The 21,959-nt window shown below is 40.6% G+C and overlaps 1 protein-coding gene across 2 annotated transcripts in view; it reads left to right on the forward strand.

Annotated features, from left to right (window-relative positions):
- kiaa0586 (KIAA0586 ortholog) overlaps nt 1-21,959 on the forward strand; it is a 490,003-nt gene that overhangs the window by 290,613 nt on the left and 177,431 nt on the right. For both annotated transcript variants that reach the window (XM_048537548.2, XM_048537549.2), the window contains exons 15-17: nt 9,309-9,581; nt 17,998-18,190; nt 20,581-20,784. In XM_048537548.2, coding sequence (XP_048393505.1) covers nt 9,309-9,581; nt 17,998-18,190; nt 20,581-20,784 — 670 coding nt within the window. The remainder of the gene's footprint in view (nt 1-9,308; nt 9,582-17,997; nt 18,191-20,580; nt 20,785-21,959) is intronic.

The raw sequence follows: 21,959 nt of genomic DNA on the forward strand, positions 1-21,959 counted from the left end.
ATCTGGGCACATGGCAGTGACAGTTTTCCTATTCTTCAGGTTTGAAATGTTTATTTATCATTGATGACTATGTGAAAACTTGGGAAATATTGAATTGTTTTCTGGATCGAAATTTTTTACAAGTCCCGTCTACTATGAAATGAAGTCAACGTTTAGTATGTAGTCGAGATAACAAGGTGTAGAGCTGGATGAACACAGCAGGCCAAGCAGCATCAGAGGAGCAGGAAGGCTGACATTTCGGGCCTTGACCCTTCTTGAGAAATGCAGTATTTGCAAAAAGTCAGGTGACTTCGAAAAACAACAAGAAAATATTAGGTTTATGGCCAATAATTACCGGAAAACATGGCTTTGAAAGGACTCGGGAGGCTCTATACTAATGATTTCTTAACAACCCTTTCTGGAGTTAGTTTTCCGTTTTCAGACTTGAATGGTCAATAAGCACTGCAAGTGGTCAGCAAAAGCTGCAAGTCTCTCTCTCTCACTCAGTTTCTCTGAACAGATGTTTCTGAGAATCTGATAAAGTTTCCAAATAACTCTATATATCTGATTGCCTTATAAACCCTGAAAAGCTGAATTGTGTTTACTTTCCAAAGAGTCAGATCCAGCTTTATTTCTCTGTGAATTGAAGATCTTCCATTGATCTATTGCTGTCAGCAATTTGATTTGACAAAACTGATAGATCATGAGAAGTCTTTTCTTTTGCTTTCCTGTTGGCCAGCAAGAGTGTTTATTCTTGTGCCGTTTTTCTTTTAAATAAAATCCTATGTGGGAGACTTCTTATGGTATGACTGTTTGGGATTAAGTAGATATATTCTAATTCCAGATTATAGTTTAGATGTTAACTAGTTTTTCACTTGTTTTACGAATGCATTCTGTGTAATAATAAATGGATTATACAGAATTTAAAGAAGCCTTTTATTTAAGACAGAAGAACACAAAAAGAGTGGTGCAACTGTTGAGGATTGATTACTTGTGCATCCCTCCCATCACAGTAGTAACAATTACAATTAAAGTTCAAAGATTTGACTTGTCAAGAAAATAATTTGGATGTCATAAATTTATTAAAACCATAATATGTACACAAATTGTGCTTCCTCTCAGTTTTTATTAATTTAAGAAGTTTACACTGTAGCAAGATAGAGGCAGGCTTAATTTATGGAACTTTTTCTGAATCAACAACAGCAGCAGTACAATTTAGTTTTCTTTCTGCTTAATTTTAATTAAATAAAAAAAATTCTCTGGACCGAGGTGACAATTGGTGTAACAATATGGCAATGTTTCTCTGTCCCTATACTAATGGTAATCTCTAAAAACAACTACTTTTCAGGGTGACAATTCTCATGAAACAGAACCATGTTGCACAATGCTGAAATTCTTGGTCTTTGGTCTGCATTCAGCAGAGTTTCTCAGTCTGCATCCTACACAAAGTATGGATCAATACATTCTGATTATATTGCTGAGGTTGCTAGTGCACTGAAGTTCAGCGATCTTCCTTGCATTTCTCACTACTGCGTCACAAAGTTATGCCGTTGCTTATAGCACAGACTCCTGTATATTTACGGGATTGGATTAGATCAACACAATGTCAGAATTTGTGTCATCTCTTCAGAATGATGCAGCTTCATCTGGGAAAATTATTTTGAAGATATGAATTAATTTGGACCCTGTCATAGACAGTATGTTGGAAAGTGCTGAATACATTGAATTATCCAATCTAACTATTTGACCACAACTGCAAGTGACTTGAAATGATCAATGACAACCATGTTTTCAACCCTATTGGAACAACTGAGGACCCACAACAAATGGAGACTCATAGACTAGCTGCTTGGATCCTAAATGTAAAGTTGGAAGAACGTTTGTGTAAATATGATGGCAGATCAGAGAATTTCTTTGCAGAACTCACCTACCTTAATCAGTGAACTATGTCAAAGCCCAGCTGAACGCTGTTGCAGCTTTTGTTCTGATGCCACCTATGGTTCCTGGGAATTACCAATTATAGCATGCCCCCAAATTTCTTGACCTAAAGGTCTCCATCCAGAATACTTTTGAGCACCCAGACCATATTAATGGCTGGCCAGACATTCTTCTAATATTTGATGCTTAGGATTGTACAATATTCCACACCATTCATAACTTCTCATTATAGTGAAGCAGTCCATGTCCATGCACAGTAAGATTTAGACAACATAGTTGATAGCTTAGCTGATAATTGGCAAATAACATTTGTGTCATAGAGTGCCAAGTAATGACCATCTCCAACAAGTAGGAATCTAACCATAGCCCTTTGACATTCAACAATGCTACTATCATTGAGTCCCTCATTATCAACATCCTTGTGATACCATTGGCCCGAAATTGAACAGGACCAACTTTAATTCTTAGAGGAGTTGACGAGGTAGATGCAGAAAGATTATTTTCCCATGTGGGAGGGCCTGGAAATAGAGGACATTGTGTCAGTAAGGAGTCTTCCATTTAAGACAGATGAGGAGAAATTTCTTCTCTCAGAAGTTAGTGAGTCCGTGGAATCATTTATTGAGAGTGCTGTGGAGGCTGGATTGTTAAGTACATTCAAGCTGAGGCAGACAGATTTTAATCAGTAAGGAAATCAAGTAAAATGATGCCAACACATTAAAGTGGAAATAAAGATTATGAGATCAGCTATGATCTTATCGAATGGCAGAGCAGACTCCATGGTTTGAATATCGTTGTGCTCCTGTGTCTTATCATTGTATATGCATACTGTGGCTACAAGAACAACTCATAAACTAAGAATTCTCCTATCTTCTCAGTGCTTGCCTGCCATCTCACATAGTACAATTCATTAGTAAGATGGAAACTCTCCATTTGCCTGGATGGGTGCGGCTTCAACAATGCTAAAGCAACTCAACAGCATTCAGGACAGGACACCCCACTTGATCGGCTTTCCATCCATGACCTTCAACATTCATTCCTTTCACCAGCGATGCACAGTGGCAGCAGTGTGTACCATCTACCAGATGAATTGTATTAGCTCACTAAACCTCCTTTACCGTATGATCAGATTTCTTTTTTATCATCAATACTTTATAAATACATAACATTTACACCATCCAAAAAGACAAGGGCAGCAGACACAAGGGGAACTTGCACTACCTGCAAGATTCCCTCCAAACCTCTCAACATCCTGAATCGGAACTGCATCCTTGATAAACCCCTGGAACTCCCATCCTGAAAGTTTTGTGATTATTTCTACATCCAAACAACTGCAGCCATTCAAGAACCTTTTTGAGAGCAGTTTTATAGATGGGCAATAAATGCTGGCTTATCCAGCCGTACCTACGTTCCATGAACAAACTTTTAAAAATATGGTTTCAGGCAAGTATTCTTTTATGGGTAAGCACTGCAGTGGCTGAATGGATTCTAGAAACCAACAAAAAATGTTTTTTAAGAAAAGAATTGCGGATACTGGAAATCCAAAACAAAAGCAAAAATTGCTGGAGAAGCTCAGTAGATCTAGCAATATCTGCAGAGAGATATTTCAAGACCAGTGACTCTTTTTCAGAACTAACTTTTGAAGAAGGGTCATTGGCCCTAAAATATTAAGACTGTTGTTCTTTTTATTTCACATCATAAATAAATGATCAAACCTCCAGCAGCAACACCAACTGTATCATGTTAGCTAAGATAGACAAAGAGGGGCAACTGGAAGAATTCTCCCTCTGTGGAGAAGACCAGGCTTCAAGACGCAAGTTTTATACTTGCCCAAAAAGAGAAGTGGATTTCCCACTGAACTGTTATAAATCAATGCAAAAATTGCAGAAATTCAAGAAGTGATGGCTTCTTTCTTATGCCATGCGAAGTATATTCCAGAATTTTAACAATTTAAAGTGGTCACATTGCTGCAGTTTAATTAGTGAGTGTACTCAGTGAACTCATTTATTGTTAAAAACCTGAAAAAGGTTTGTTTTCTCTCATGTTCCATTTTTGTTTGTATGTGGGGGTTGGAGATCTGTCGGCATATACTTGATGCAGTTCATAGCAGGGACTCATAATTAGAAAGTTTCTCCTATTTTTGGTGCAGGAACTAATATTTTATCCAATACAGAGAAGATCTGATGTATAATAATCAGGGATCTAGTATCCCTTTACAACCAGAGATTAGCATCCATTAATGGTTATTGGTTCATTTTTAAGTCTGTTGATACTAGCCATTTTTTTCGTTCCTAGGATGTGATTTCATGCAACTGATTCACTTGAACTAATTAGTTAGTCCAATCCCCAGAACCTCGTTTTCCTAGCCAATATGGAATGGCCTTAACTCTGTGGAGGATCATAAATTATAAGTTAATTCTCTTCAGACTGTCTCTTCAAATATCTAATATTGTTAGCAGGCACATTTCTGACCAGGATCAGGCCGAATGCATAAGTGGATCTGTGGTCTGGTACTGAAATAATTTTAGGCTTTGTTAAAACAGTGACGGGCATATGAATAATGAGACTGGTCATGATTAGGATTTTATAATCCAACCTCAGAAGTAATACATTCATTTGAGGATTGGTTTTCAGGCTCTGAGCCTTTAGAGGTGTGACTATTAATTCTTAAAATATTTTGTTCACAGTTTTCTTCTTTAGTGTCAAGCCACAAAAGATTGAAGGTTGGATGGTTTCTCCTTTTCATGGATATAAAGAATTTTACATTATTTTGCCACTTAGATTAGATTCCCTACAGTGTGGAATCAGGCCCTTCGGCCCAACATGTCCACACCACTCCTTGAAGCATCCCACCCAGACCCATCCCCCTGTAACCCACACACCTCTGAACTCTACGGGCAATTTAGCGTGGCCGATCCACCTAGCCTGCACATCTTTGGACTGTGGGAGGAAATGGGAGCACCCGGAGGAAACCCACACAGACACGGGGAGAATGTGCAAACTCCACACAGGCAATCGTCCGAGGCTGGAATTGAGCCCGGGTCCCTGGTGCTGTCAGGCTGCAGTGCTAACCACTGAGCCACCGTGCCGCCCCAAATTAGTAATTATTTCCCACATATAATTGAAAGAATATTGCTGGACAGAGCAAAAGTCATGCTATTAACTGCTTATTCATTCCACAAATAATGATTCTCAAACATCATGCAAATAGACAAGGGGAAAGTTACAATAGCTCACTCCAAGAATATAGTTGTTTTTATTATGAAACCCATAGAGGCCAATAACTTAAAAGAATTGAATACCCAGTGAGCAACTAAAAGGAATTGAACAACAAGATTTCAAGTTTTAAGACTTTAAGGTAACAAGCAATCAAAAAAAAATTACTTAGTAAGCAACATTTTTAATGCAATGAATAAACCCATTGCGTTGTATATTACGGCATGTTTGTCACAGGTAGGCAGTCTTTGTATGTGCACAGTCACACCTAGCTTCTAATCAGTTAATATCTCCCAATTAGCTAAGGTCTAACGCTGTTTATTTGTTGAAACCAGCTTTCCTTTATTTTCAGAGAAATTCCAAAATGACCACCAGTGGTAAGGCTCATTCCGATTCTCCTTTGCTAGTGCTAGTCTTTCAGAGTCTTTGGATTGCTGCGATATGCCGTTCTTTGATCAGACAGCATCTCTTTCCTGTGTTCTGTCTGTTAGCTCGTAGATAATATGCAACTCTTGCTGACTGCATCAAGTACCACTTTTTGGCTCAGTGAGACCTCTCTCTCATTCTTTGTTTCTGTCCAGAAGAAGACATGAAGGCAAGATTCTATCAATTGTTTTTCCAGATATATCACAATAAGATTCAAATTGAGAGTGTACATAAAATACTACTGTCCAGATATAATGGCTGTATCCAATAATCTCTTAAGTATTGCTCCTAATAAGTGCTGTTATTGTTGTTGGAAGTGCTCCAGTCATACCCTCATTGCCTCACTGGCAAAGTGCTGCATTCCCAAATCCCACAGACACCTGGGAATCACTGGCCTAAGACCGTCCAAAGTGGAGGAGGAGCATCCCTGAAGGCATTGAGCACCTCAAGACTTACTGTTGGGGAAAAAGCCGAAGCCAGGCAAAAACAGCGAAAGTAGTGTGTTGCCATACCAACGTCCCAGCCACCCTTCCCGCGACCACCTTCTGCCCCATCAGTGCCTGTGGTAGCTGCATTGGCCTGTATAGCCACTTATGGACTCAGCCTGAGTGTGGAAGAGAGTCTGCCAATGAATTCATATTATTTGTTGTTAAGGAGCTTCCATTTCCTAAATTTTCCTTGCTTTTGCAGATCATTAAAATATGCAGAAGGGACAGGATTAAGAAGTAATATAGCTTCATCTACCCTTCTGTTCCAGGATCTCCTACAGCAGGAAACAAAGACAGAAACTGGCAGAAAAGCTGAGCAGGTGTGGCAGCATCTGTGAAGAGAAATCAGAATTAATGTTTTGAGTCCGGAACTGATGGCAGCTCGGAAAATGTTGGTTTTTATGCAGAATACAGGGTGGGGCTAAGAGTAGGATTAAACAATAGATGGGGATAGAGCCGAAATAGAGAGAAGAACGGTTGGACAAACAAAGGAGTGATTAACGATCTGGCTAGAACAGTGAATAGCTGTTTGCTGGTGGTATTTTGCTGGAGTTGTCTGAAATGGTCCTTTGAATGCAGAGGCTGGTGGGATAAAAAGTGAGGACAAAGGGAACCTGATCACACTGCTCTGAATGATAGATGTGTATGCGGGCAGTGAAGGCCTTCAATTTTACTGGGACAAAGTGACCATCCTAACTCAAGCCACCCACAGACATGCACAGGAATTCCTAGAGGGCTGGTTTTCAACCCAAAATGCAATCAACAAATATGTGGAATTAGACCCCATTTACAAATGCATGCAGAAATGAACTGGAAATGACACAACCCAAATTAGCAGACCAGACCGTACAAATTCCAAGCAGAGTAGAACAACATTGCTTCATCGGAGGCCGCACTGATAACGTTACCTAGCATGGTTACAAAACCTCTGTACAATAACCAGCCAGCAGGGCGAGCAAGCCAACAACCTCATAATAGTATCAGAGATAATGGGAACTGCAGATGCTGGAGATTCCAAGATAATAAAATGTGAGGCTGGATGAACACAGCAGGCCAAGCAGCATCTCAGGAGCACAAAAGCTGACGTTTCGGGCCTAGACCCTTCATCAGAGCTCTCTGATGAAGGGTCTAGGCCCGAAACGTCAGCTTTTGTGCTCCTGAGATGCTGCTTGGCCTGCTGTGTTCATCCAGCCTCACATTTTATTATCTTGGAACCTCATAATAGTGGCCAGTCTGTCCCCAGAAATAGAAGCAGAGATGTCAAGGAATAGAAGGGAGGAATCAGCAATGGACCAGGTGAAAGTGAAGGCGAGGTGGAAGTTTGAAGTGAAATCAATAACAATTTCCAGCTCTGGATTTGAAGGGGAAGCAGCACTAATGATATAATCGATATATCAAAGAATGAGTTGTGAGTGGGGACCGGAATATGACTGGAACGACGAATGTTCCATATACCCCACAAAGGGAGAGGCAGAACTGGGGTCCATGTGGTAGCCATGGCCACCCCTCCAACATGAAGAAAATGAAAGGAGTTAAAAGAAGAGTTGTTTAGGGTGAGGACAAGCTTGGCCAGGTGGAGGAGGGTGATGGTGGGTAGGGGATGGCTCCAGCCTTTGTTCCAGGAAGAAGTAGAGAGTCCTGAGACCATCCTGGTGGAGGAAGGTTGTGTAGAGGGATTGTACATCCATGGCGAAGAGGAGGCGGCTGAAGCCTGCAAACTGGAAATTCCAAAACCTGTGTAAAGCATCACAGGAATTGCGGATGTAAGTGGGCAGGAACTGGACTCCTACAGCAGTATAATTTTGGGTGATTTAATGTCACCTTCCAGGGCAGTGTTTGATTTAATTTATTTATTGTCACTTGGATTGTATTAGATTCAACACTTTTATAGGTGGGAATAGCAAACTGTATGAAGCACAACCTATCCAGGAAGTATTGTTAGTTTCAGATCTATGCAATTTTAATATTGATTTGAACTATTGAACCAATGTTGTTCATTCATTCTTCTGACATGACTGCAGAAAATATATTTCATGTGTTGGGTATGTAGGAAACAAAACATTCATGATTGTAAAGACTAAGTTTTACGGCATGAAGGTGAGAATAGTAAATTGGATTATTGCGAAAATGAAGAAAGCCTGAGATAGAATTAAGGGCAACTTTTCAAAATATTTAGAAGTGGGTACTAATATTTCATTTCTGGGCCAATTTATCTTAAATTTATAGAGCAATTATGTGGATGCACTGTCGCCCAAAGTGAGTGGTGCCCATACTTTCAAATGGAGGCCTCATTAACTCTTTAGAAGGCCAAGGGAAGTCATGGAGTTATACAGCATGGAAACAAACACTTCGGTCCAACTTCTCCATGCTGATTAGATATCCTGAACTGATCCAGTCCCATTGGCCTGTATTCTTCTAAACCCTTCCTATTCATGTACCCATCCAGATGCCTTTTAAATGTTGTAATCAAACCCATCTCCACCACCTTCTCTGGCAGTCATACTGAGAAAACGTGGATAGAGTTAAGGTAGCAGATGATATTACATAACAATACATATATAAGTGCATGCATTTAGTTTAAAAAGATGCAACAGCAGTAATGATGCTCTGAATGGAAAACAACCTACTACTTTGTAAAAACATTAGAATTTATTCAACAGTTTCACGGGGTATTAAAGTTGATGCCTCAAATTGATTTGGTTGTATTAAAAGAAAGGAATGAAACGTTTTATCTTAACATGTAGAATATAAAAGCCAAGAAGTAACAATGAACCTATATAAAGCCTTAGACCTCAAACAGAAAACTATATGTGTTGTTCTGCTCTGTGCTATGTACAGAAGATATTGGAGGTTTAGAAAGTGCTCAGATTCACTGGAAGGGTATCAAATTGAAAAAATACAAATAGAAATCAAGACTAGGGAAAACAGAAATATTTGCTTCTGTAGAGGGTAAGTAGTCTGAAATAATTTTCAAATATTATAGCTCACTGTATAATCTTCCATTTTTGAAAATGCATTAACTGTACTTTCTTAATTAAAACTATTTAGGCTTCTGATTGAGTCTGAAATCAATTTTTGCAAACATGACTCTTAACTGTTGTTTAAATTTCATCTGTGATAACATGTTGAACATGTTTAAATATCAGAATATTTAAACACCTTGGGTATAATCAATGTTTTGTTAAAAATAAGACAAATTATGAATGATTAGTTTTTTCTTTCCCTGAAGTTTTTTCTTATCCACAATTTTTTTTTCCTATTTAGGATGAAATTGCAAAAACGAATTTTCTTCAGAAAGTTTCATCAAACCAACAGAAACGGGAGCAGAGTTTAATGAGTAAAGGAGGTGATGTCAAGGCTATCAAATTCAATGAAAATGTGAAGGATAAAAGCCAAAATGAACCAGAGCCAACAACGAAGAGGTCCTTGAGCACAGAAAGGTCTCTGCAAAAACAGCGTAAGGAGCCTTGTGGAAGTAAAAATCTGAAAAGCAAGGCTGTTATGCCGTCTTCGTTGCAGAAGAAGTACGGGTCAAAGGTGAAGATGATATATTTGTTATGCGTTGTGTTAAGAAAATAACTTTAAGATCCAGTTTAATGCTATGTTTTTGTAGAAACTCAATCTGAAAATATTATCGTGTTAAGTTTGAATGCCTTGTCACACTTTGTTTCACAATATTTTAAAACATATACTCAAAAGAAGCCCTGAACACACAAATTACAACACTGTAATAATATAATTTTAACTGAATTATTTTGGAAAACTTCTCTTCTACATTTCCAGTTATAGTAACTCTTGCAGATTTCCATAATACCAATACCACCACTTTAATGATTACGTGCAGAGAGTTGGATAGGATTTTCACCCCAGATGGGAGACAGTACAGAGACAGGCAGCATACACAAAAGTACACACTACTATTGGTGTTCTAGATTGCCGCACACTCCCATTCCCCCCATGCTATTTTTCTAGAGGTGGGATTAGGATTAATAGGGCTAACTACCCATAAAGCTGGGTAAATGATTTTATGAAGTCTCTTGTCTGAGGCTGACTAGAATTTTTATCAGGAACAATGCTAGCTGCCTGGAGGTATCATCTTGGCAACATACCAGATTGCCAACAATACTGTGAGGGGCCTACATGCTTGTTCAGCCAAAGTTGTGCCCACAGACTGTCTCATGCAGGGGCTCCCACTCCACCTCGGTGGCCCAACTACTGAGAGCATTTTTTTAAATTCGGAAGTTCACATTGTTGTAGGGAGGATGTCTCAGGATGAAAGTGTCTTTCTGTCTGGGCTGAACAGTAGGCAGTTACTCCTTTTAGTCAGAAGCATCTCCTGTGGCCGTCCAGCTTAGGGAAACTGCCCTCCATTCCTAGATAATAAAGTGTGAAGCTGGATGAACACAGCAGGCCAAACAGCATCTCAGGAGCACAAAAACTGATGTTTCGGGCTGAGACCCTTCATCAGAGAGGGGGATAGGGAGAGGGTTCTGGAATAAATAGGGAGAGAGGGGGAGGCGGAACAAAGATGGAGAAAAGAAGATAGGTGGAGAGGAGAGTATAGGTGGGGTGGTAGGGAGGGGATAGGTCAGTCCAGGGAAGACGGACAGGTCAAGGAGGTGGGATGAGGTTAGTAGGTAGGAAATGGAGGTGTGGCTTGAGGTGGGAGGAAGGGATGGGTGATAGGAAGAACAGGTTAGGGAGGCAGAGACAGGCTGGGCTGGTTTTGGGATGCAGTGGGGGGAGGGCTTGGAGATCACTTTGCAGAACACCTCCGCTCGGTTCGCAATAAACAACTGCACCTCCCAGTCGCAAACCATTTCCACTCCCCCTCCCATTCTTTAGATGACATGTCCTTCATGGGTCTCCTGCAGTGCCACAATGATGCCACCCGAAGGTTGCAGGAACAGCAACTCATATTCTGCTTGGGAATCCTGCAGCCCAATGGTATCAATGTGGACTTCACCAGCTTCAAAATCTCCCCTTTCCCCACCGCATCCCAAAACCAGTCCAGTTTGTCCCCTCCCCTCACTGCATCCCAAAACCAGCCCGGCCTGTCTCTGCCTCCCTAACCTGTTCTTCCTCTCACCCATCCCTTCCTCCCACCTCAAGCTACACCTCCATTTCCTACCTACTAATCTCATCCCACTTCCTTGACCTGTCCGTCTTCCCTGGACTGACCTATCCCCTCCCTACCTCCCCACCTATACTGTCCTCTCCACCTATCTTGTTTTCTCTCAATCTTCGGTCCGCCTCCCCCTCTCTCCCTATTTATTCCAGAACCCTCTCCCCATCCCCCTCTCTGATGAAGGGTCTAGGCCCGAAACGTCAGCTTTTGTGCTCCTGAGATGTTGCTTGGCCTGCTGCGTTCATCCAGCTTCACACTTCATTATCTTGGATTCTCCAGCATCTACAGTTCCCATTATCTCTGCCCTCCATTCCTAGTTAGATTGAGTGGTCAATTTGTCAATATCACTGCCAAATAACTTTTCATGGCATGGTGGCTCAGTGGTTAGCACTGCTGCCTCATGGTGCCAGGGACCTGGGTTTGATTCCACCCTTGGGTGATTGTGTGGAGTTTGCACATTCTCCCCTAATCTGTGTGGTTTTCCTCCGGGTGCTCTGGTTTCCTCTCACAGTCCAAAGATGTACAGGTTAGATGTGTTAGCTATGCTAATTAGCCCATAGTGTCCAGGGATGTACAGCCAAGGTGGAATAGCCATGGGAAGTGCCAGGTTATGGGGGTAGGAGAGGAGGTGGCTCTTCGAAGTGTTGGTGTGGACTCAACAAGTTGAACATTCTGCTCCCATGCTGTAGGGATTCTATGCATTCTAACTACCTCATTGAGGGTTTCTGACCCTCCCCCCTCCATTTCATGCCGAGATCAAGTCCAAACCAAAACCTACATCCTTGCCCATCATAATAGCAGATCATTGAATTACAGGAAGCATTACAATTTGACCCTCATGCTGATTTAACTTGAATTGTTGATGATTTATACTCTTAATTCAACTAGACAATTCAGTGCGGTACTGAGAGATTGTTGCACTGCCAAAGATGTTGTTCTTTAATTGGAGTTCCTATTGTCTTCTAGTAGTGCATGTGGATACATTGATCACATAGCATTGAATAACTGCAGTGAAATTTCTTGGTGCTGTGGCCTAGTCACAAAGCAAAAATAGATGATCAGATTCAGGGATGAAAGTATTATTTTTCGGGGAGGAGAGGGGCTTCTTTTTGATCATCAACAGTGCCTGTTTCATTCTCACTAGTCCATTCATTAGGCTACAAACTCAATATAGTAAGAAAATCTTCTTTATTTGCGTTGGCATTTGGGAACTTATAATTACACAGAAGCGGAATTGAAGGATTCATCAATACTGTTCCATTTAGATTAAAGTAAAACACACAGAGAAAGCATTCATTTCCGGACACAGTATTTAAGTTGGAATAAAAAGGCATACATTCACAGCAATTTCTTAAAAACTAAGTAACACACAAATCTATACACAAAATGCCATTGGCCCCATCATGCTTTCCACAGACTGGTGAGGTCACAGCTAAATGGTTTCTATCTATAACAGATTAGTCACTGCACCTCAATTAATTCAGTTTTTGTGATGCTTTGTTATGTGATAATACATAATGCAAATTTTTAGGAATCAAAAGTTTTCAGTGTTAAATTATCCAATTGACACAGTGTTCATTAGGCTTTTCACCCATACAGTAGCAACTAAACACCTGCAGCGTTAAGCTAGAGACTGCACATTCATTTGTTAAGTGTTCACAACCTCAAGTTTTCTTCATTTCTAATTAGCTGAGTAGGCCTTCATTGAAAAACCTCTTCAAAGAGTTTCATCCCCCCACTAACCACCCTGCTGCAGACCACACCCCCTGACCCCATTGCAGACAACCCCCACTCACTTCCCAGCGCTCTATCTCTTTTGCTGCCCCTCTGCTAAATGTTTTGAGCCATTGCTCCAATTGCAGCTTCTCTTCCCCATTCCACTTTGCAGCTGCTTTCTCTGCTTTCATACCTTGGGATATGGCTTCACGGCCTTGCTCCAAAGTCACGATCTCACTACATGGACCCTGGCCTCAATCCTTTGGGCCTGGCCTTAGAGACTTACACTCTAGGCCTTGCAGCCTCACTTTCTGGGCCTCTGCCTTGCAATATCTCCCTGATCTCCTGCCCCAATGTGACAGTGTCTCTCCCTCGATTCCAGTCTCGTGCCCTGGCTCCTCATGCCCCAACTTCATTTCCTGGCCTCCAGCCTCGTCTCCAAGGTTCTGGCTTTGCCTCCAAGCCTGATAGTTTTAAGTCCTGTTCTCCCTCACCTTGCTTATCACTAACCCAACCCCACTTCCAGGAGCCTTGCTGACTACTGCCATTCATTGTCTTGCTGCTGTTCCAATCACAGGCTGCTTCTTTTCTGCATTTGCTGCTGATTGGCTTATATTAAACCCAGACACCTGGTCAGGTGTTTTGTCCTACTGTCGGGTGAGATCAGCCACTGACTTTAACTAAATGTTCCTGAGCGTGAAATTTATTAGATTTTACATTATTGAATAGGTTTTAAATTGATCAATTTGTATAAATCATATATTTTATTATGACTGAGTTTGGATGATTGCACACCCTCGCTCAAGTCCCACTACTCCAAAAGACCCAGCATTAAATTAAATACCCAATTACCAATAAATTCAATACTCTGCTATCTGTATCAGGTTTAGAATGGAAAAAAGAATCATCACTCTGGTTTCTTTCACAAACAGGAAAGTTGTTTATTTATTGTGAAAATGACTTGTTTGGCAAAGATGTAAAGCTGATTAACAGTTTGAAGTAGGAAATTATAAATTATAAATATAAAATTATAAATATTAACCCTTCTAAAATCACCCAGCACACATTTATTTTTTTCTGGAGGGATGAACTTTGGGGAAAACAGGAAACACTTGGTCAACAATTGTTGGTTTTTGAAGAAACAATAAGGTGTGAAATGTTCAAGACGGTCAGTTTGCATCATGGGGATACGAACGAATGGATATGACTAGGTGGCAGATGGTAAAATGATGTGAGTGAGAGTAAATGGACATGGGTGGATGGGTAAGGATAGGAGGATGGGTGGGTGACATTGGATGGTTGGATCTGTCCATGAGACTGAATCCAACAGATATCAACCTTTCTCCTTCTTAAAACTGAGAACACATGCAGTAAAGCAACCCTTTTTTTGTGCATTCCACAGAGACCACTTTGGAGTGTGACTCATGAGAGACAAATCTAGGTCAGTGTTAGTTAAATCCAACTCTTTAGCTCAGCCCTTTCCCTAGTGATCAAGCCTTGAGGTTTAGTGCTTTTATTTATTCGTGCTTTTATTTAGTTTTGCTTCTTGACTGAAAAGGCAATAAGAAAAGATTCAATAGTTAGCTCTGCCAATTAACATTCTTCAATGTTTATTTTTATTAACTACTCAATTAAATGGTCGGTTTATTACTTTTAATTTTTTTTATCTGAAATCCATGTGTACCATTGTGGCAAACCTTATTTTTCTGACGTTTTCACACTGGACTTCCGCGTTAGAGAAAGTTGGAAATCTCCCCACCCAACCACCTCAGGCTGAAAGCTTAGACAAGACAGATCTAGGGTGGCATTATCCACTTCGTTCTTCATTCTAATTTCTTCCAACATATTCCTTCTAGTTACGAGATGACACGGTGTGAAGCTGGATGAACACAACAGGCTAAGTAGCATCGGAGGAGGAGGAAAGTTGACGTTTCGGGTCGAAACCCTTCTTCAGAAATGGGGGAGGGGAAGGGGATTCTGAAATAAATAAGAAGAGAAGGGGAGATGGATAAAGGAGAAAATAGGGTGAGAGGAGACAGACAGGTCAAAGAAACAGGGATGGAGCCAGGGAAGGTGAATGTAGGTGGGGAGTTAGAGAGGGGATAGGTCAATCCAGGGAGGATGGACAGGTCAAGGAAACGGGATGAGCTTAATGCTTAGGAGATGAGGGGGGGGCTTGAGGTAGGAGGAATGTTTAGGGAGGCGGGTATTAGCTGGGCTGGTTTTAGGATGTGATCGGGGGAGGGGAGTTTTGGAGCTTGTGAAATCCACATTGATACCCTTGGGCTGCAGGGTTCCCGAGAGGAAAATGAGGTGTTGTTCCTGCATCTTCTGGCTGGCATCATCGTGGCAACGCTGGAGGCCCGGGATGGACATGTTGTCCAAGGAGTGGGGTGTGGGGTGGGCAGTTGAAATGGTTCATGACTGTGAGGTGTAGTTGTTTGTTGCAAACTGAGTGGAGGAGACCACAACAGGAACAGTGGATACAATATATCACATTAACAGATGTGCAGGTGAACATCTGAGAGGCGAAGGAATTAGGAATAGGGGATGGCCTTTTTACAGGAAGGTGGATGAGAGGAGCAGTATTCCAGGTAGTTGTGGGAGTCAGTAGGCTTAAAATGGATATCGGTTTCCAGGTGGATGCCAGAGATGGAGACAGAAAGGTCCAGGAAGGAGAGAGAGAGGTGTCAAAGATGGTCCAGGTGAACTTAAGGTTGGGATGGAAGGTGTTAGTGAAGTGGATGAACTGTTCGAGCTCCTCGTGGGAACACGAGGCGGTGCCGAAACAGTCATCAATGTAATGGAGGAAGAGATGGGGGATATGTCCAGTGTGGCTTTGGAAGAGGGATTGTTCCACATAGCCTACAAAGAGGCAGGAAAGCTTGGGCCCATGCGGATACCCATGGCAACCCCCTTTGTCTGTAGGAAGTGGGAGGAATTGAATTTGAGGTGATCGATGTCTTAACGACATTTAGAGATGAATTAGACAATTGTCGTCCGGACATCGATTGCCTCAAACTCTCCACCCCTCTCACCCACTCCAACCTCTTCCCTGCAAAACATGCAGCCCTCAGCTCCAGTCCCGACCTCACCATAAAACCTGCAGACCAGGGGGGCACAGTAGTAGTATCCCTGAGGCCAGGTGCCAATTCTCTGACCCCTCCTCCTATCTCCCCTTTGATCATGACCCCACCCCCCGAGCACCAAACCATCCATCATCTCAGGTGACCTCCCACCCACAGCCTCCAACCTCATCACTCCCCAACCCTGCACCGCCCACTTCCTTCCCAAGGGCTTCACAAACTTCAAAATCTTCCCTTCCCCGACCACATCCCAAAACCAGCCCAGCTAGTCCCCACCTCCCTAACCGTTCCTCCCACCTCAAGCTCCCCCACCCATCTCCTACGCACTAACCTCATCCCGCCTCCTTGACCTGTATGTCCTCCCTGGACCAACCTATCCTCTCCCTAACTCCCCACCTACCTTCACCTTCACTGGCTCTGACCCCACCTCTTTGACCTGTCTGTCTCCTCTCCACCTATCTCCTCCTTTATCCATCTTCTATCCGCGCCTCCCCCCATTTATTTCGGAATCCCCTTCCCCTTCCCCATTTCTGAAGAAGGGTTTCGACCCAAAATGTCAACTTTCCCCCTCCTCTGATGCTGCTTGGCCTGCTGCGTTCATCCAGCTTCACACCGTGTTATCTCAGATTTTCTAGTATCAGCAATTCCTACTATCTCTTCCTTCCAGCTACATTTGTTTTTCAGCTTTTTGATATTTATTCTTAATCCATATTCAAACTTCTAGATTTTATTTAATCTACAGTACTTTGTAGAGTGTCTTCTGATTCTGTACACAAGTTCATGGTCTATCATTCAAATTTACCTCCTGGAAGTACATATTATTCTCAAACTATTTGTTTTGTGTACAGATTGCATAGTTTGGTGGTGATACACAACCTTGTTGTACTCCTTGCCACTTAAAACTGTCCCTCTTTTATTCCAATGTTTGTTATTTTGTCCCAAAATAAACCCTGGATAAATCTCACAATATGTCTCAACATTTCAGCAACATATCTATTCACTCTTGCAACTGAACACAACTTTATTACCAGCGGTGTTTTCTTTTTAAATTATAATTAATATAACTAGTAAATTAAATTGATATTGTTATATACTGATGTATTATAAATTTGGATCTTAAATTTAATTCATCTATTGACTCAACACATTGGCAAGACTGAATGGAGTGATGCAAAGACCAAGGGAATTTTCTTCATGGTCACGTTGCTGCATGAAATCAGTCAAGATGGGATGGGACTTCAGCTAACTTGATTCTTATTTTCATGTCACATTTGTCAGGGTAATGATAGTTAATTCTCTTCCAGTAGGGACCCTGCCACTGTGAGGCTGGAAATGACTTGCTGCTTTTGGGGAGCACTTGCAGCACATGAAGTGGCTGGGACAATTGATAAAGCAGACAGATCTCCTAAAATGTAACAGTATTAAATTTAAGTTGACCATGGAATAAATTCAAAGTCAAAGAATAAATATTTGGAGTGGTTTTGGGAAGGTGTTGTGTTTAGCTCTATCACCCACTCCCACCTGGTGATCAATATAATGATCAACTTTCCTTTAAAGGACAGAATCACATGATGAATCACTGCTTTAAAAGCATATTTCCACTACAATACATTTAACAGTGACATTTGAAGCTTTCAAAACATTTTACACTTACCTTTTAAAATATTCCTTTCTCTTAATCAGGCTTTTCCAGTCTTCCTAAGGAGGAATGTCTTTTTTAGGGCTTCTAAAGCGCAGACCAGAACACTGTGGCAAGCAAATATAGTATGCTTATGATTGTCACAATAGACACAAACTCGTAAGAGGTGTGTGTATGTTTTTCTGACCTGCAAAAATGAAACTGACACGGAGTAAGGAAAGCAGAGGGAAGATTATTTCTCTGTGAAAAGAAAATTAAGTTCAATGTTTGGCAAACCAATTCACACTTGCACCAGGAGATGAAATTCCAACCTGTTATGCCTGAAGAATTGAACCTAAAAGTTGACAAATGTGCCTGGAGTTAATTTTGAATATTCTATTCCAGATATCTGCTAATCTGGATGGAATTACTTTGAGTGATCCAGTTTCGCAAAGTGAAGACTACCTTGGAAGAGTGTATGGAAAGGCAGTTTATCAGGGACATCGTAGAACTTACAAAAAAGGTCCATATCTGAAGTTGAACTCTCCTATACCTAAATCCAAACCACAAAGGCCCAAAGTGATTGAGAGTATTAAGGGTGAGTGCTTTGTTTCATTGTAAATTCTGTTTCATGTTTTATCAGTTGTGTTGTTCCTCAGATTTGTTCTGCTGTTGTGGCTTTAGGAAATGTCTCATAAGTCTGGTTCTGTTTAATCAGTCAGGCAAGACTTGCACATTTTAATCTGATTCTCCTTCCAATTTGAATCTGCATTTAATTAAATGAAGAGACCATAATGATGCTGATTTACCATTAAGTAGGCCATTACCAGATGTATTTAATTACAGCAACAATGAATGGCTTGGTAATGCATGAAGATGTCTGCAATAATTTATTCATTTTATTCATGTATATATTTGTGTTTTCAGGGGAGGAAACTTAAACCAAGCTCACTTCAAAGCAAGCTTAATCAGAAGCAACTACCCATATGTTGCTGAGCTTCATAAGACCTAGTTGACTTTTCTTTGCATTTTAATTTAAATAATACTGTTATAGATTGTGCTTTTTTGACCTAGATGATAAACATCTTCTTTGAGTTTTTGTAAAGGGCAACTCTTTCTTCACAAACTGAAGAAAGAGCATAGAGCAAAGCAAGATTATATAAAGCTGACAAAGGCATTGTTTGACTCATTTCTTGCCATTATGTGGATTTAAACAAATTGCCAGCAACCTCCTAGATGTCAATCCACAACAATATGAATTGCATTTATACAGCATATTTAACATTGCAAGACAATCCATTTGGAAACTCAATACTAGGAAGATTCAGAAATCAACTATGATTTCACTTTAGTGTGCCCGTGCAATTCACGAGCAAATACTCAGAAACACTTGAGTTCACAGTTTCACATCTACTGTAAAAATACCTTCGATTATTTTTAAAATTAACTTATAGTATATCAAATTGAGTGGTTTTTGACTGAAGTATGCCTGCGTTAATAGACGAATAACAGTGTAAGTGTTCTGCAATCTGAAATGAGAGTTCAATCTTACACTTATAAATTTAATTAGCAGAGTAAATGGAGGAACCATTAATTGTGATGTCAAATTATTTGGTTTGTGGATTATTGTGATTGGATTGCCTTCAAAAAAAATTTGACTTATTAGCGCCCTTTATTAATGTCCTTGGAGTTTGAAAATGTGTGCATGGCACACACACACACACACACACACACACACACACACACACACACACACACACTAGTGGGATGAATTGCTCTAGACAGCATATTGGTGAATTGTTTATTCTATGTGCAGTGAGTGTTTGAAACAAACACGAAGAAACTCGGCAGGGCTGGCAGCATGTGTGGAGAGAAATAGAATGAATGTTTCAAGTCTGATATGAGTTTCTTTAACACTCTCTTTATTTTCAGATTTTTAGCATCTGCAATATTTTGCTCTTATTTGCAGTGAATATCTGCTGTAATATATACAGAGGAGACAGATCATGAAGTCAGTCATCGTGAAAACTGACTTGATGTTCGTGAAGCCCTTTTGGAGACAACTCTTACCTAAATGCAGTTAACCTCACATTAAGCAGTGGAAAAAACCCCAACCAGTGCTCTCCAAATACGTTATCAACTATTTAAAGTTTCATTGCTATCTGTTTTTTTTTGGTCATTTCTACAATTCTGTAGGTGTTTGATACTTTTCATGGTTGATTTGTTTGAAATGTCTACAGAAATTTGCTAAAATGATTGTTGGCCTTAACGAGTCCCCTTGGACGAGAGCAGGACTGCAACCTCAGCAGCATAGGAATCATGTTGCTAGGGCTTTGAAGATAATAATGGCAATGAAATTTTGTGTGTCAGGTTCCTTCTAAGCTAAAACTGGAGATATTTGTGGAAATTTCAAAGTTTACCATACACAGTTTCAGGTCACAAAACTTTCTGTTTAAAGATTACCATCGAAGGACTGGTTTGTAAGCTGTGTGCAGTGCCTTGTGCCAAATTGCTGATGGGCTGCCACAGAGCTCGCAATGCATCAACCATTTTGTTCTGCATACTAGCAGTGTTCGTTTCGAGGTTGCCCATTAAAGTCCTCAGTTGAGACCTGATGGCATCATTAAAGAATGTCAAGTGAGCTTCAAAGTCTGAGGAAGGGTGACTAAACCCAAAATGTTAACTTTGATTTCTCTTTACTGATGCTGCCAGACCCGGTGAGCTTTCCCAGCAACTTCTGTTTGAGCTTCACAATAGCAGCTTGAATAATTTCAAATCGTGGTCCCCACTCAAATTTTTGGGAACTACCCAATACTGAGCCCAAATTTAAAGTTGCATATTGGATCTTTTGAGCTACAACTCTTCAAATGTATTGTTTCTTTTTCGAAATTAATTGAGTAGATGTACTCTTCAGAGAAGATGTCTTATTCATGACTTTTGCCATAAATTTATTGCTGATGCCCAATATCTTTTTTATCATTTTAATAGGTGTCAAGATGAAATCCACAAGAACTCAAACTGCATCATCGACACTCGAGAAAGCCATAACCACCCAAGGGAGAGAGCAGCAAATTTCTGTTCCAGATTTTCAGAGCAGCCAATACTTGTTTAGTCCATCACACCAGATACCGTCAACATCACCTATTTCAGGCCCAATTGAAGGACAACTTGTCCCAATGGCTGTTGCCCTAGGTATGTTGAAATTTAAACTTGATTATCAGAAGTGATTGTTTCTGTTCCAGAAATGATAAAGTTCTGTCTTAATCATTATCTATCATCTGTATTCTTCCTATAATAGATTGGTTCTTCGTTTTCCAAGATAATTTGGTCCAATGATGAATATGTATATATTTGAGTACAGGATGATGATAGTTGTAAACTCTCCCCTTCTGAGTTAGTGTCTTTAAATCTCGACAGAGAAGCATAAACAGATTGAAATTTTATGTTTATCTAGCTATTATGTGAAACATGAAATGGTGAAATAAAAACGGAATAAAAATCATGACCGCAGGCAGTTGTGAGAAAGTGTGTCCATGCATGTTTTTTTATAATACTAGAAGCTGAGTCTAGACATTGCCAGCATTTGATCCTTTACCAGTCACACTTAACACTGTTTTATTTTGGCATTATTTAATATCATTCTATATTTTGCGCTGTGTATCTGAGCAGTCAGTGGAATCAGAGTACTGGAGCATTGGAAAGGCCATTATTTGTTGTCCATCCCTCGATGCTCTTGAAATATAGGGAGAGCTAATCATTTAGATACATAACTAGGTAGGAGACAGGGAGTGCTGATAGAGGGATGCTTTACAGACTTAGAGGCCTGTGACCAGTGGTGTGCGACAAGGGTCAGTGCTAGGTCTGCTATGGTATGCCATTTATATAAATGATTTGGATGTGAACATAGGAGGTATAGTTAGCAAGTTTAAAGATGACTCCAAAATTGGTGGTGTAGTGGATAGCCTAGAAGGCTACCTCGGAGTACAATGGGACCTTGATCAGATGGGCTGAACAGTAACAGATGGAGTTTACTTTAGATAAATGTGAGGTGCTGCATTTTGGTAAAGCAAATTAGGGCAGGACGGGTACACTTCATGATAAGAACCTAGAGAGCATTGCCAAAGAGACCTTGGTCTGCAGGTTCATTAGTTTTTTTTAATGTGGAATTGCAGGTAAATAGGATTGTGAAGAAGGTGTTTGGTATGCTTGCTTTTATTGGTCAGTGCATTGATGATAGACACTGGGAGTCATGTTGCAGCTGTACAGGACCTTGGTTAGGCCACTTTTGGAATACTGTGTTCAATTCTGGTCTCCCAGCTATTGGAAGGATGTTGTGAACCTTGAAAGGTTCAGAAAAGATTGAGAAG

This window comes from Stegostoma tigrinum, chromosome 10 (assembly GCF_030684315.1).
Source record: "Stegostoma tigrinum isolate sSteTig4 chromosome 10, sSteTig4.hap1, whole genome shotgun sequence".
Taxonomy (NCBI): domain Eukaryota; kingdom Metazoa; phylum Chordata; class Chondrichthyes; order Orectolobiformes; family Stegostomatidae; genus Stegostoma; species Stegostoma tigrinum.